The sequence below is a fragment of the Fringilla coelebs genome (assembly GCF_963513975.1).
Source record: "Fringilla coelebs genome assembly, chromosome: 3".
Lineage (NCBI taxonomy): Eukaryota > Metazoa > Chordata > Aves > Passeriformes > Fringillidae > Fringilla > Fringilla coelebs.
Window position 1 is genome coordinate 69,546,969 of NC_140030.1, and position 17,716 is coordinate 69,564,684.

Here is a 17,716-nt window from a genome sequence, read left to right on the forward strand (position 1 = left end):
AAAGAATCTTTGCCTGTGATTTCTACAATCTACAATCTACAAGGGAGACCTAGAAGTCATGTATTCAGGAAAAGGGATGAGGCAGTCAATGTCTTTTAAATTATTTTCATTTGCTTTCTGATCTCTAAGCTTGACTCTTTTCTTTTCTCTCTTTCCCTTATTCATATGGATGTTGGGATTCTCCTGTATGCATAAAATCACAGTTTTATGAATGTCAAAAAATACACTAAGTTCATGGATATGCCAAAATATACCCTAAGTTCATGGATAAACTTATATGAGTTCTGAATATTTTCCATTAGATTGTGAAGATTTAGTCAAAAATACATGCTTTTATACTTCAATGCTATTTTTCCATTATCTTGTTATGAAAAATTCCTTGAAAGTAACCAAATTTAAAAACTCATGCAGTTACAACAGGACTTAATATCAAAATCAAGGTAAAAAAAAAAAAAACAAAAACAAAGGCCTTCTCTCATAGCACAAATGTGATTATTTTAATTCACTTACAGCAAGGCTATATTGCTTCTTTGCCTGGATCCAACTCCTGTATCTGTCCTTGTACATTTACCATTTCCCCAGTTCCAAGACCACCAACTTGCAGGTAACCATGTTCTCCCTTAAAGGGACACTGTCAAGTATTTTCATAGTGATTTTTGTGTTTGTTTTTCCACTTACATTTGCTACTGAATATGTTCTTTTAAGCAGAAATACATGTTTTTCCTACCTGTTTTGCTCCTTCTGCTTTCTTCCTTTAGGGAGCAACAAGCAACTGTGAGTCTGTACTACCAAAAAGTACTTGTTTGTGATCAGTGTCACCACAGCTGTCAGGACAGTTCTGGGAACAAGATTTATTAGCTAACTTGTGCTCCCTCTCCTGGCTGGCTGGCTCTGCAGCAGCACAACAAAAATACTGTATATAGTCGTGCATAAAATGTAGCTTGTTATATCTAGTGAAGAAAAAATCCTGACAAGCAGTAATGGATTTAGAAGAAGAAAAAAAAACCTGGAAGCTGGAAAGCATTTTCCTCAACAGCTTTTAAAGAAAGAAATAGTTTATCCTTTAACGACTTGAGAGTATCCCTTTAATTTTTTCATTTTATATAATCCCAAAATGATGAGGCTCCCATACTGAACAGACCTACTGGATTATTCAATTCATCCTACAGCCACAGCATGATTGCTGTTCATAATATATTCCCCAGTGATTAGTTCATCTACTTTAAAGCATGTGTAAGCTTCTTTCCCTTAAGAAACTATTTTACAGCTCTGCTAGATCTGTTTATAGTATTATACAGCACAACACCATGTCACTGCATCACTCCAGTACTGAAGCATGTCACAGTAATATGATGGGATGACAAAAGGTAGCCTATGAAATAAACCCATTGGAGTCAAGCAGAAGCACGTAGCAGCGTGGACAACACCTAGAGCAAGCAGCTTGCCATGTGATATGTGTGCCAGCTAAATGAGAGGCATCTCTGCACTGCACCCAGAAAGGAGCACCTTGCTCTTCTGCTCTCTTCTCATGGGTTTTAATAAATGGTATTTGTTATCTGTATGTTGTAAGCATTCCTGAAACTCAGCTGTTGGTCTTTTTTCCAGAAGAAATAGAAATATTTGAAAAGAGAAAGATTACAGAATTAAGAACAAATCTACATCAATAACCAAAACATGGCACCTTCTGCAAGACAGACTATTGTTGAAAAAGGTCATCATCTACCTGTTTAATTATCCATGAGACAGTGGTAACTTGTCTGCCAGGAATTTGGGAGTAAAGTATACTGTTGACCCTGTAAATCTGCTTCCTGAAGGTCATGAATATTTCTGAGCTCTTGTCCACATTTACAATCATATTCTGCTGAAAGCATAACTATGACACTACTCGTTGCACCACTACACTGCATTCTCAACAGGGCACAACTCAGCACACAAAAGTCTTCAGTCAGTAAAAAAATTCTTGGACGTTTAAAGCATAAGCACTCAGGACTGCAAAACCCCAATTAATTGTCTTTGCAACTCCAAATGTGATCAGTTTCCTAGGCACTTAAGCTTTTTAGTTTTAAATTCTCCAGACTCTTCTCTGCATGCCCATAACTGCCTTTGTCTTGATAAGGAAGAGCAGTTAAATATTTATCATATATACCTAAGCCCAGTCAAGATTTAGAGCGGAAGCATTTGTCTAAGACTCTTTCAGAGCATAACCCAGTAGTCAAAAGAGTGTGTATCAGAGTGCATATCAGAGTGTGTATCAGAGCTTGATACACACTGACTGCTTAAAAAATACCTGAAAACTTAACTAGGGGCTACCATTCCAATAATGTTTTAATACAAAAATTTGTCCTTGGCCGTCAGAATGGATGTAGATATATAAATCCTATTTGTCTAGACAAACATCTTTGAGACTATGGAGTTAATCTTTTTAAACTCTTGAAAGATGGGTAAGGTACCACTCAGTAATTACAAGGCTAAGAGGTTTTAAACAAATCCTCTAGCTGTCATGAGTTTTCTCACACCAGACAATAAGTTTTAGTAAGTGATCAGAGATTTAATTTTCACATTAAACTTCGTCATCCAGCGAGCAGGACATTTATTAGGAAGGTAGCCTAGGGAAGGCCAGAGTTCCCAGAGTTTCTCCCAATAAACTATTTTAGGAATCAGTAGATAAACTACAGAGAGCTGTTCAGCGAGTAGATCAGAGTCTTCCTTTTTCTTCTCTGCTCTCTCCTGGTGAGGCTCAAAAATGTCTCCTCACAGGGCTACAACATTTTAGGTTCAACACTCAGTTTAGTCTCTTTCCCTAAGCACAGTATTGATAACATAAGACAGACTTCATGATTCTTCTGAAGTGTTTAATTTTAGGTTATATCCCATACTATATTTGTCTGATCAATGTTTTTTGGGGTTTTGGGGTGTTTTTAAAACCCAAGTTGTGGCCTTGAGCAACTCTACTGCCTTTTCAGAACCACAATAAAACTAATGATTTATGACTATCACATCACACCTTGTCAAATGCAAAACCTTCTGTATCAACAGGCACACCAAAACATATATAAATACAGTGTAAAATAAAAATATTGTCACGATGTAAAGGAGACATTTTTTCATTGCCACCCACTCCCATTACATCTTTTATGCATTATTCCCAAACCAGTAACACTGGGAAAGTCTTTGACATCACCATTTAGCTGACTTTCCTACTTAATACCTCACTTATTCAAAAAGCATGCAATTTAGCTGCAAATTCATTCCACTAAATATGGCAAAATTATTTGTGGGTTTTTTTCAAAGACACACTGATACAAAGGGTAGGTTAAATTGTCTTCAAGATCTACGAAAAGTTATTTGCAAGATGTGAGTCATTTTCCCAAAGCTAGTTAGAAATATAATTAGCTAAGAGATGCCTTTGATTGCAGAAACTTCTTAACTTCATCTGAACCAATAAATTTTGTTGCAAAACTAAATTTAATTTTGGGCTGTGTCAAGTTTCTATCAAAGTTGTAACAATTTCCCAACTTTCATCAGTTTCAAAGCTCCCAGTTGGCAAGGTCCTGTATTGAAAATTATTGGCTTGTGGAACAATAAAAAATATGGGAGACATGGTATAAATTCTTGAGCGCCTTCTTTTATATATCAGAAATATTTCTTCTGAACATACAGTTTTTCATTCTAGAAATGAATTGTGCACTGACTCCATAAACACAGGATTGAAATATTGAGTTCAAAACTAATTAATCCCCTCCCCCTACCTGACAACAGAAAGCCATCACTTCCAACACTTCTCATGATTCATGTTCCATCAGAAATGTTAACAGCGCTTCAAAAGGCCACCTCTTTCTTAGAGGTGCAGTATTAGGGAAAAAAATTGATCCTGAGGAAAGCAGAGGAGTTGCACAAACACTGAATTATCTTCAGTGTTTTCCTAGTCGAGAATATACATATATTCCAGTCTTCAAACAGAAGAATTGACTCACTGTCTGTCCAGATCCAAATACAGAACATAATTTCCTAAAAAGCTTACAGAGTAACACAACAGCTTCATAGTAAGATACTATAATGAACAATACTGAAATGCAGATGTGCAGCATATTTGGTCACATAAGCGTACCCGTATGTGATGAGGCAAAGTTCTTAATATATAAAAACCCACATTATTTTATTATTTTACACAAAAGTTTTGCAAATAAAATGAATTTTGGTCCTGTAGAGGAACAAAATTTGACATATGTGGCACTAAAATGTATAGCTCAAACTTTTGTCAAAAACAACAAAGAGGAAGGTGTATGTACCTACAAAGCAGCTCTATCTCATTTTTGCAAAAAATAATGACCGTTTATGCTCAGCACGAAACCATGAAAACACATTTTTTCCCCAGGGGTAGATTGTCCTAAAATTTCACTGTGAAATGCTTCCATACATTTATTAAGGCAAATGAAGAAACCTTTCTGTATATAAAATTCAAAACCAATCACAAAAAGACTTGAAAATCTTAAGGGAAAACTGATGTAGAAGCTGTCTTGGAAAATACTAAATTAGGCTCATGGTATACTCAATTGACTGGTTTCAAGGTTTTTTAAAGAAACCAAAGGCTCTGAGTTTTGCTTTTAATAATCCACCATGCTTTATTCTTACTCTCCTCCCTTGTAATACATTGGGATAACTACCAAATACTATTCATATTTACTGGAGCAGAACAACTAAAGTAGGACTGGAACTTTGAGATTGACTTAACTGTTCTCAGTTCACGCTTCTGCCAGAAATATAAGATATCAGCAAAGTTATTACTAGAAGTTTACATTCGTATTTTCCTGGATAAACAAAATTATTCAATTCCCAGAACTGCAAACATTTAAATGATTCCCCTAGTGAAAGTCAATATTTACATTTCCTAAAATACTGGAGCACGTTAGCTTCCTGCATGCAATTTCCTCACCCTGAGATTTAGACAGCATACAAGAATGCACCACCAAGTTTTATAATACTGCTTGTAAAAGAGTCTCATACTGCTATTTAGCAAGATTGCTTTAAATTATGTTGTTTTGGTTTTTTTTTTGACTGACAAACTTGCATTCACTAGCTGGTTTTTCCTGACTGTGTGTCACCATTATTTCCATTTGGCTGTGAAATATCTCGATAGATAAGCACTGTTTTAGGTGTCTGAAGTTAGCACTTACCTGCTGGATGCCGTATGTCCAGCCTTGCCTTATACGGTCCCTTGCCCACACATTGTGAGCATTCTCTGCTAGTTTATCCACCATAGCTTCTTGAGAGGGGGTCAGTTTGATAAAACTCAGATCCATGGGAGCTGGCTTATATCCACTCAACAACTGATAGCTGTTGAATAAAAACAGAACTTGGAGTTACTTTTCAGCAAGAAAAAAAAATTAAGAGAAACCAAAAAAGAAATAACACCTATGCAATATAACTATACAAATATGGTATCTGCCTTTGAACATAAAGAATAATAATTTAAATTTGATTACTGATTTGTTTTTGATTTTGATTCTGTTTCAAGCTAATTGAATCATGATGGGATGAAGTAACTGGTAATGAAAGCTACCCAAAACGGTCTAAATTAAAATTGTTCTTAAAGTATTTTAGTAATGCCACATATTGTTTTTCTAAATGCTTATATCGACAATATTATTTCTACCTCTGAGCAGATGACAATATTTATTAAATTCTACTTATTTCCTACTGAAACAAGAAAATATATGCAAAAAGGGATGCTAAGAGACAGAGCAGGTCAAATGGTCTACTCAAGACTAGGTTTGAAATCCACCTTAAAATGTCTTCATAACAATTCATACTGTAACTCTCCTTCAAATCACAGGAGCAAATGCTTAAATTTAAGCATTACTTCAGAATAGAAAGACAGCTTCCTCACTTTTTTTAACAGTCCTAGGAATGCTACTTTTATAGTTATTTCCTTCCCACTAATTATAGAAATTTCCTACTTATGAACAAACATTCAACAGAGGAAGTAAAGCATTAAAGTCTTTTCCAACTTAAGTGATTTTATGATTCTATTTCTCCTTCAGCATACAAAGCACTATTTTGGTTGAAACAAAAGGAGTCTGTGAAAAATAAGCAACAGCATTCTCTCATTGAAATTTTACACCCTGGGGTGTATAAAGAATGGCTAGTTTAAATAATTGCTCAATTATTTTCTAAACAATCTGGTAATTTTCTTTATTTGTACTGACAGAGAAAAACCCATAAAATTAAACAGTATTTATCCCCATTTATATCCTAAAATATTCAAATAATTTACCAATCTTAATTAATTCTTTTCTGTAACAACCATCTTAAAACACAGTTAAACAAATTATTTGTTGAAAATAATAATTTGAAACAACCAGGTATTTAAGAGGGATTACATCTATAAATAAGAGGTTGAATCTTCCTTCAAAAATACCACAATATAAAGAAAAAGTTCAAGCTAGAAAACAACAATTCAAGAACATTATTCCAGAATCAGCCCTCTACATAGTTCCTAGTCTTCAGGTTCCTGTTACAGCAAGCCCCCACAGGAGTTCACTGCCCTCACAGTTACCTCTCATCAGGTTTATGTGAAGTCACTTTAGTGAGATGAGTAAAACAAGACAGTAATGGAAACAGCGAAACATGGAATTAGCACACTTGTCAGGTTGGCAATTACTGTGCTCTTTCTGGTCATGCTCCCCTCACAAGCTTTTAAGAATTCAGCCATAACATTTTCCATTTTGCTAGTTTTTTTCAATCCATTATATGTGAGGTATCAAAATTCTAACTTTGTATGACTTCAGGTTTCTACAGTTATGATGGTTAATGACATTAAAAAGTCTCAACATTATTGGACTCCTTATATTAGAAAGTATAATTTCAGACTTGGAGATTTAGCTGCAGTTTTTCAAAAGCAGGAAATTTGATTCACTTGAACAATCTTGCAAATGCGTATGTACTTCTGCCCAGGAAATTCAGAACAAAAATACAGAGGGCCGTAGATATCTTTTCTTCTTTGAGAGATATACAGTTATTTTGGGATACCGAAACTAAAGAACAGTTTTGGGGGGGAAATTAAATACCCTGCTTTTATTCCCATTCATTCTGGCAAAGCCACCACATCAGGCATTCTGAAACTGTAATATCAGTGATATGTAAATCTGTGCAGTGTGGTAAATACCAAAGACTTGATGGCCCAGATTCTTACAGCTAGCTTGTAGTTAAGTATTACCTAGAAGCCTGCAGGGATCTTGCCAGAATGAGGCACAGGCTTTTGGCTCACAAAAGGAAGAAAGATGTGCTTTAGTTAAACATGCTGGAGGTTGTTACACTGGCCTCACAAAGCTATGGGTCAGTGAAGGATTGCAGTGAATAATGGAGATATGCAGTCTCAGAGGAACAGCTATTTCTGCACAGAGGTACATGCCAGCAAAGAGCAATGAGTTGCTACTGGTGGCAGGAACTCAGCAACCAGCACTTACCACTGCTCTGAGTCATAACCAAGGAAACTAAATTACTGTCTTAAATTCAGGAATAACAGATCGTGCAGAAGTTCTCTCCTAGTAAAACTGGGGCATTTACCTTTCTGACTTTTCACATATTATATAATCTTCCTTCATCCCCTGGGCTCAAGCGTATGTTGGGCAGTAGGGCTGTCAGGTAGGCATAGGGAACTAAAGTTCCATTATCTCAACTGTGTCCAAGTTCCCAGGTTCCTTATTCCCAAACTCTGTGCGTGCATACTGGTGCTAAGAAGCCTGGGCAACTTGGCTGGGCCATGAGAGCTGGTTTCAGAGCTGTGGTAGTGGAGGCCACTACACATACCAGGCTAAGCCCAGTCCTACCAATGCTGATACCAACAGATCACTTAGAAAAGTCAGGTGATTGTACCAGTTCTCTACACCTCAAGTCATGGCCATTTGAGAACTTTCAAAAGGGTCACCTTTAAATATTTGCAGCACCATAGAACACATTGGCAAATTTGCTGTAAAAATTCTTTACAAAGTCTCTGTGAAACACACAATATATAAAAGAAAGACATAACTATGAATGTCAGACATTACAACATAGCACAAAAAACCTCAAATTCGTCTGCACATCAGATGACAAATATCTGGAAGTAAAACTGTGAATTATGGTACATGAAAATTGCTGAAAATTCCTGAGAATTCATGCATGCCCAAGAACTAATAAAACTAGAAGTGTAAATATTGAACTGTTAAAACGTAATTCACTTAATTCACACTGCCTAGCAAGAAGACACACTGAACTTACTTCTTTGGAAGTTTCATTTTTTTCACTTTTTCTTCAGCACGTTCATCAGCAATTCCAACATGGCAGCCTAATGCCAGCAGGGTTCTAGGGCACAGAAATCAGAGATTAATTACTGATAATGTTTTGAGATTTAGAGTTCCTACTATTTATAGGCACACTATAGTGCTTATAAATGGCACGATAAAACAAATGAAACCTATGGAAATTATTACAGTATAATATGGAAAGATCAACTCCAGCCTTTTTGTATATGCAATAAGCTTTCTGATAGTGTTGAGAAAATACCACAAGATGTGCCAAAAATATGAGTAAGGTACTTCAAAATGGAACTATCATATAGTATATTTCATTATGAGGTTATCAGTTTGAAGATTGCCCTTGAAATATCATTTCTGCTTTATATACTTATTCATACCGCTTACATACTCACTCATACTGCTTCGCAACCACATCTTTATATGTTATGTAACGTATATCACAGTCATAAAAAGAAAAAAGGCAAAAAATATCCCTTATCCTTAGAATGTGTCTTCATTCTGAAGAAGCTATTATTTCGAGATTTCAGTTGGATCTGGATTTTTTTAGGACACACTTCTGAAGACAGAATTCACAGCAGCATGCATGATAAGCATTAGGCCAAAAGTGCCATCTTATTCAATCTAGACAGTGTGTCTTGTACCTGCCACAAGGCTTATGCCACTGAACCAGCCCATTGTGGCCTGAATCTGCAAAATTCAAGTCATTTCAGAAAACAAACACTATTTATATAAACTAAGAACAGGGTCAACAGTACTAATTGGGTTTCTGATTACTTCAGACTTCTTGCTTTCCTTATAGCCACACTGTTCAGGAGCATAAATTTTAAATCTCATTTGTCTCCAGGATTTGATCTGTAAATTATTAATTATTTGTTCCTGTATCTACAGTCAATGTTGGCTTATAGTCTTTTTTTAGTCTAGGTGCATTGATAAAATATTGACATTGAAATTAATAGAAATCTAGACAAAAGTCAGAGACTTAACTTTGGAGTCAGATGAGAATTTTTTCAAAACCTGAGGGTGATAACCATATCTTTGAAAGAAACTGATTACAGAAGAAATCACAGGTGTAAATACCTTGGACTCCATTCCAAATTTTCCTGAAGTGGAAGAAAGGTGTCAAACAAGGTTTTTATTTGTTCTTGCCATTAGCTAAAACAATATTTTCTAGTCATGCTTTGATTATATTTAATGCTCTTGAACTGACTTGGGGGAGAAAAAAGAGCATAAATACTCTTCTAACATTATGTCTTTTGGCAGATGAATTGTCTGTTTCAAGGAGATTCTTACAGCATATTTTTAGTGCTAGCTACATGAAATAAGTCCTACTGCTATGGACTGTGAACCCTGATTTAAAACTAGACAGTAAAATCAGTAATGAGGAAACTAATATCCAGTGGCCCCTTCCTGAAAAACACACTATCTGCTAAGAATACTCCATGCAGCTAAATTTCAACTGGCATAAATAGTACATGATTCCTATACAGCTATCACCAGCATAAGTAGGAGAACACATCTAATATTGAAATGCAGTACAGAGGAGCTAACCTCTGGTAACCCTAATTTTCCTGTAATGTAAGCCAGGAATTATCTCCACCCAAACAAAAAAAATTCAAATAAGAGTGCCACAGGAGGATAAAACGACAGACTGTACTGGCAGAATCTGAAAGACCATTAAAGCTCTTCAAACCTAAGCAAGAAAATGAAAAGTGGCAGAATGTAACTTTCATCATCACAATGGTAGATGTAATTATCACACAAGACTGAGTAAACACACAGAAATGGGGCAGTCACAAAATAATAAGCAAGAACAACCAGAAAAATATGCAAGACCAAACTATAAAACATATATATATGAGTGTGCAGAAACAGTATGAGCAAGCATATTTTAATCCCATGACATTTTCAGAGGCAACTCATTCCTGCGCCTTGAGATCTCCTACAGTATGTAATTTTTATAGGTCATAAAAGTATTCAATCTTACTTAAAATATACAGAGATCCCTGTACATGGAAAAGAAATGTTGTATCAGATAATATGACCTAGATCTTCCTTGGTTTCTAACATCTCTCATCTGGCAGCAAAACTGACAACAAACCATGAAGGAAAACAAAATTACAGTCAGCATTATTCCCCATGTTTCGAAACTATTTCAAGTATGCAATTTGATGCCAATTTTAAAGAAAATGATTCGAAGTTTTAAAATAACATTTTCTTTCCTTTTCCCTCCCATCAAGATTGACAGCTAGTAGACTAGACATATCTAGTAAAGAAATAGTCAAGATAGGTTACAATTCACGTAATCATCTATGGAGCACCTAGAACTGATTAGTTCACTGATTTCTCTACATTTTTAAGCACGTAGAAAGTGAGCAAGAGACTCCTAATCCCGGCACAATAGATGTCTACATGATAAATACAACTCAATACTACAAAATTAGAACTTCATTTCTCAGAAAACAGGGACTAATACAAGGAGGTAAGGAAGACTTAGTTCAGTAAGCATATGAATCTCAAAACACATAGAAGGACTGAATGCTTTATATTCTGGATATTATCCATTTAATGGAAAGACTTCTTCTCAAGTAAGCAATACAATTAATTTTAAAAATAGTAATCCATAACTTGCATGTTTATAAAACAAAAATTGGGGATTTTTTACAGGGTTAGATTAGAAAAGCACCAGATACTGAACCAGTAATCATCTAAGGACTCATTAAATTTGTTCAATACTTAGTGGAACATTAGCAGTGTGCATTTAATTATGAGAGCATGATTCTTCTGCTGTTTGAGCCATATTATATAGAGTATTCTAGGAAAATATCTAACCATAGTGAATGTTAATGACTTCATCTTTTGTAGTTTCATTAAATAGAAAGGAAGAATCTATTCTGAATCCTTAGCACATTGCTCTGCCGATGGGAAATGCTCCAAAACTTTCCTTTTAATTCTAATACCTATGCATAGAAAATTTGAACTCATTTTCTTGCTTCCAGTTCAATTTCTCTCTGAATGCTTTACCTCTAAATAACGGCAAACTATCCCTCCAGAAACTGTTTAGCACTTCGGGTCATAAATATGACCCTAAGTACTCAGTTTCACACTGAGTAATTCATTTACTGTGGGAATGGTAGATCAGTAAATAGTGCAGAGAAGCTGGTCTGAAAAGAAATCTGCAAGAAATTCTAGAAGGAGTGTTCTACATAGCTTTCTACTGTGAGGATATAAAGTCTTTTTCTTAGGACTATAAACATTATATTGCACTATCAGTTTACATGGCAAGGATTTTAATAGTATAGGACAAATTTTCACAGAAAAGTAATATCACATGAAGACTTTCATCCTTTGTAATCTCTCTGAATAGTAAAAAGAAACTATATTCTCACAGGAAAAAAAAAGAAAGAATAGATTTCAAGTATGGCTGACTGGAGAACCACATCTACCATCAAGCATTTATCAGTTTGAGAAATATTTCAACATGTTGACTACATGCAATCCTACATATGGGAGAAATTACTTACACCAATAGATTTTTCAATTAATTCACAGCAAAGTAACAACTCACACCTCCTTGATTGACAAAGCTGAGGTGAGGAATTGTATCCTTGTAAACCACAAAACTAGATTACTTCAACAAACCCTTTAATGTCCCATTTAAATTTTCTAGCATTCCAACTGGAGAGTTTCCATGACATTCACACAACCAACCACTCATCCACAAAAGGAGGGAATGCCTGCTACTGTTTGTTCTGTCGCAATATGCACACTGACACAGAAATAGCAGCAAGTGGTTCTGAAGCAAAGTCCTTAATTTAAATATCTATTGAGTGAAGAAATGTGCTTTATCAATAAAGAAAATTAAAAGAATTAAACTAAATTGAATAAAAACAAAGAAGAAGCAAAGATTTTTTTTTTTAACCTTGGATCTATTTCTTTCCTCCTAGATAAAAACTGTCTGAATTTTCATTTCACAATCAGCATTACCACAATAATCCTAAAAATCCTAAATAATCCTAAAAAGACTATCAAAGTCATTTTCAGTGCCAAATACATAATTCATTAATGTATCTCACTCCCTCATTTGCATATTATTACCCTCTCTTACACATCAAATTTTAATTTGCACATCAATTTATAATTCTGGAAACTGCATCTCCTTATGAAACTCTAACTATAAATCTCAAAAGTTCTAGCAACTTACTTCAGTGTTTCAAGTGACATTTGCAAGTTATAATTTCTTTCCTGCTCCGGCAATTTTGAGAACTCCACTAAGCATGGGTGTTGTCTTTTGTTGTCGTCTCTAACCTGAGAAAAAGGTAAAAAAATTAAGCTTAAGATGCCTGAAAAATGAAAAGAAATTTAAACCAGTCCAATCCACAAGGTACTTAAAGCTGATCCTCTTAGAATTACTCAAACTGAATGACACCTCAAAACAGAAAGTATTCTGTATTCCCAGAGCATGATCAGAGTTCAAGCAAGGCAAAATTTGCATTTGCAAATAAACTTCAGATTTGCATCTCTCAAGTGGAATAAATGCAAATTTGTACACGCTATTATACAGATGTTCACAGGAAATATGCAAAGTTCAACAACAGTGCAACCTATATTGTTTTAACATACAGCCATAAAGTACCTTCTCATCTTCAGCCCCATGATTTAAAAATTCTTCATCCAGCTTGTATAAATGTGTTGATACAGATAGTACTGAAATCCTTACCCAATGAAAATAACAATGTAAAGAAAATCTTCCCCACATCTTAAATCTGAAAATGTTTGTTTCTAAGTTATTTCTAGTACATAGAAGCAAAATATGACTGCGAGAAAGTGGAACATGAGTGGAACATGAATTTACTTTTAGTGCAGTGATAGGAGAGACATACAGACTATAATTTACAAAATCCTACACTTTATAAACTTGCAAATTTGATCAAAAAACATTTTAACCTCCTCCATTTTGCACAGTTTTAATCTAACACTGGGCATAACCTAGAAAGGCAACCTCAGAGGCTGTGATAACCAAACACTCTATAGCTCTCAACTTAGCATCTCATGCTAAAGTTCAGCCAACAACCTCTACAAAGGCTTGATAAAATACATTAGTTTGAAAATATTAACTAAAAGACCCCAATGCAATTGTTAAAATCTCCACAGTAACATTTTAGTGTCAATCTTATATGGACCATAGTTCACCATTTGTATTAACCTTTAATGGTGCAAAGTGGAAGTTACTGAAAAATAACATTATTGATTTTTGATCAATCAGATAATTCTGCTGGAAAACTGAATATTAACAGTTGAAGTTAAAAAGCCTGATTGTTCTAATTTTTCAAAATTGATATTTACACTACTACTTAATCTAGTTTATTTAATGTCATGAAAAAAAATCACATTTCTCTAAAAAATTGCTGTGTAATGTAGTTTTTGCATTTTGATCCAAGCACATAATTCTCAAATTGAACAGCAGTCATTTATTTATGTTTTGGACTGAAAAATCTTTACAGTCTCCAGGGGGTATTTATCTTGATTTGATAGGATTAATGTTCTTTGGACAGACAACACAGGCAATTCAACTCTCAAACACTTACAAAATTTAATAGACGATAAAATGAGAAATGTCTTTTACTAGCACTGAAGATGTTTATTTACAGATTCCTTTACAGATCTTTGGTAATCTGTACATTAAAAAAATTGAGTCTAGTCTCTGAGTTTAGATCTGTGTACAGCTAATTTAAGTTTTGGATGTCAGGTAGTTTCCTAAGAAATCCAAATTAATTTATTTCCCCTGGTGACATGACTTCTGTCCTAGAACTGCAGTGTATAATAATTCTATCATATAGCTAACATATTTTGTGGGTTACCTTGTAGTTTCCTGGTTTTTTTCTGAGAACAAAATAAAAATCTACTGCATTGTAAACAAATTACATTAGTGGCAGAACTCATCCATCAATTCATAATTTTTGTGGCTGGTTTTAAATGTGCAGTGACATTGAACAGAAACAAAGATATGCATCTGATTATTTCAACAGCACACATATTCAGAGTTAAATTATTTTTCTACATTAACTTGCTATTTAACTTTGTTACATGCATAGAATGCAGTAGTAATAGGACATGCAATAGTGAGCAACACTTTGGTTATACAACATACAGATCTGATGATGCAGATATGTAGGAGGAATATAAAAGGCTACAGCAGAAATTTTTTTACAATCTGGAGGATCATTTTAAAAGTCTGTCTGTTAGTCTTTAAACTTTCAGACAGTGAAAAAACACTACTAGCTACTACATACACTGCATCTTGCTCTGAACTAAAAAGACAAAATCTAATATTAGAGGACTTGTGTGATTCTAAAAAAGCTAATTTCTGTGCCATGCCTTCCCCCACTACTCAGTACACTGCAGCGCAGGAATTCAGATAACTAGGATTGGAAACAGTGGCTTAAATGCAGCCAGTACAAAACTGGGAGGAGCTGTTCACTCCCTGGAGGACAGGGAGGCTCTGCAGAGAGACCTGGACAAATTACAGGCTTGGGAAATCACCAACCCCGTGAAATTCAACAAGGGAAAGCGCCGGATTCTACACCTGGGGTGGGGCAACCCTGGATGCATGGACAGACCAGAGAAGGAGACACTGGAAAGCAGTGCCATGGAAAGGGACCTTGGGAGTCCTGGTTGATGGCAAGGTGGAGATGAATCAGCAGTGCCCTGCCAGCCAGGAGGGCCAGCCCTGGCCTGGGGGGCATCAGGCACAGCATCACCAGCTGAGCAAGAGAGGGAATTGTCCTGCTCTCTGCTCTGCACTGGGGCAGCCTCACCTCGAGTGCTGGGGGCAGTTCTGGGTGCCACAATAAAAGAAAGACATTGAACTGTTAGGGAGTGCCCAAAGGAGGGCAATGAAGATGGTGAAGGGCCTTGAGGGGAAGGCATTTGAGGAGCAGCTGAGGTCACTTGGTCTGTTCAGCCTGGAGGAGACTGAAGGGAGATCTCATTGCAGTTACAGCTTCCCCAGGAGGGGAAGCAGGGGGCAGGCACTGATCTCTTCTCTGTGGTGCCAGTGACAGGACCCATAGGAATGGCCTGAAGTTGTGTCAGCGGAGGTTTAGGTGGGATATCAGGACAAGATTCTTCACCCAGAGGGTGCTTGGGCACTGGGAGAGGCTCCCCAGGGAAGTGGTCACAGCACCAAGCCTGAGAGACCTAAAGAAGTGTTTGGGCAATGCTCTTGGACACAGGGTGTGACTCTTTGGAATGGTGCTGTGCAGGGTCAGGAGTTGGACTTGATGATCCTTGTGGATCCCTTCCAACTCTGGCTATTCTGTGAAACTGATAAAATAATTTGTGAGGAACCAGTATGAATAAGAAATCAACCTCCCGAAAATGATCAGCATGTACTCTATCAGGATCCCAAAGAGTGTGCATTCTACCACAATGCATCAAAGCAAGGTAATTTCAAAGATTTAACACCTATTTTCATTTTTAACATAACTAACTTTATCACTTAGTACTTATCATATAAGGTTTAAATAGTGTTCAACTGTACAATTAGACTGTTAATATGTAATGGTACACTAAGAGTTCCTGCAGATTGCTGCACAGCTGGTATGATTACACCACAATTAAAATATTTTGACATGCCAATTTCATTGAGGTTTTGCATTTGATTTGTTGGGGAAATTAACTACAACAGAATCTAGAGATCTTATCTGTTAATCATATATTTTTAAGTACTGCTGTATGCTAAACCAAATAAACACCTATGCCCAGTTCCCTTAAATCTGTAACGTGAGCTCCTCAGAAACCCAAAACCTTTTAGTAACAAAAATAGAATACATACATGTTTTTACACTTATATCTAGTACATAAAGCATGTTTCTATATACTCTTCAGAGCAATATTTCTTCATAAAGCAGCATTTGGGAAACAATGAGCATAATAACATGATCGTTTTTTACTGATGAAATTTTGCAAGAAATTTTTTTTCATACTCCACAAAAAGTAGGAAAGAGATAAGAAAATAGTTGCATACAGCACCTAATACAGAGATGAGACTGAAGAAGAAGAGAAAAGGAAAGCAAAAATCAGATTTCCTACAGGCACTCCTTATTTGGGACTGTAAAAGAGTTATGTCAGTTAGCACGTGTAAAGAGAACCAAGAATGTTTTCACTGGCTTATCCACCAGTCAGTTGACCATCTTGCTCCAAGAACAAATAGGAGTTGAAAAACTCACTATGTGCTTCCTGTGCTAACAGTGAGACTGAAAATTTCAGCACCAAATAGCTTTATTACCAGAATTTTTGTTCGGAAATGCCCAAGTGCCATTGTTTTCCATATGCTTTTGGTAGGATAGTGTTTAAAACCTTACTAATTTTGGGGGCAACGATGAAAAATGCAGTTCCATTAGTACATTGAAACCAGTGCACTGAATCATACAATGCAATTAACAGAAAATTAAGTTGGAAGGTACATACTGGTCCATACTGCCAGCCAAGTTCAATTTTATTCATAACCCAAAGTTCATGGATGTTCTCTGCTAATTTTTCTCTAATCCTTTCCAGGTGAGGAGGCAAAACAATCTAAATAGAGAAGAGATAAGAGAGGAAGAGGCTGTGACAAATAAGTTGCTTGACAAACCCCGCCAACTTTCATAACAGACAAACTTGATACAAACCTGATCTTAATAAATCTCAAGGAAAAAAATATAATTTGGGACAAGGTGCGAATTCAACCAAATGAATAGGCATGCAATATGTGTGTTTAAAAAGGAAAATGCTATCTCTCCATTGCCATACCTGGCTAGTATCTACAGGAACTGGAGTGAAAGCTGCTTGTGAGAGAGACACAGTGGGACCCAATAGGTCTCTCGTGTAGCTACGATCTTGTTTGTACTCTCGGCTGTTCTCCACTTTCAGCTTCTCTTTTGGTAGGACAGCTTCAAAGCATGGAGCATATCCAGGTGGAGGAAGGAACTTGAACTCTCCATGGCGACCTCCGAGCAAGAAACGAACCCTGTAAACATCAGAACTACTTTAGATAACCAAGACACCTCTGGTGGAAAGCCTAATCATTCTCTAAGCCTAAAGAACATTAAATGTTATTTTAAAAAGGAAAAAAAGAAGGGAAATGTCAATGTTGCAAATGTTGCAGCTTCTTTTCATTGTTTACAGTTCAATTTTCTCTAACTGCTGATGGTTTATGATGGAGGAGATTGAAAAAACACAGAAAAAGTAAATGATTCTTTTTTCTAGTTAATTTTACTTCGCTGAAGGCATTTTAAATCACAAGACCAATAATCTTTGAGAGACAGAATAATCAGTTTACTCAGCACACCTATAAAGTAAGCAGCAGCCTTTTGAGTCTCCAAAGGCAGAGATTAAAACCCAGAGTAATCAATCAAGCAGTTCAGAACTCTCTCCATTGA

The 17,716-nt window shown here is 35.9% G+C and overlaps 1 protein-coding gene across 6 annotated transcripts in view; it reads right to left on the reverse strand.

Moving 5' to 3' along the window:
• Positions 1-17,716, reverse strand: part of RYR2 (ryanodine receptor 2) — a 377,699-nt gene that overhangs the window by 146,748 nt on the left and 213,235 nt on the right. For all 6 annotated transcript variants that reach the window (XM_084203478.1, XM_084203479.1, XM_084203477.1 and 3 more), the window contains 5 exons: positions 17,088-17,304; positions 16,767-16,871; positions 12,499-12,602; positions 8,260-8,343; positions 5,175-5,334 (listed from right to left, as the gene is read on the reverse strand). In XM_084203478.1, the coding sequence (XP_084059604.1) occupies positions 5,175-5,334; positions 8,260-8,343; positions 12,499-12,602; positions 16,767-16,871; positions 17,088-17,304 (670 nt within the window). The remainder of the gene's footprint in view (positions 1-5,174; positions 5,335-8,259; positions 8,344-12,498; positions 12,603-16,766; positions 16,872-17,087; positions 17,305-17,716) is intronic.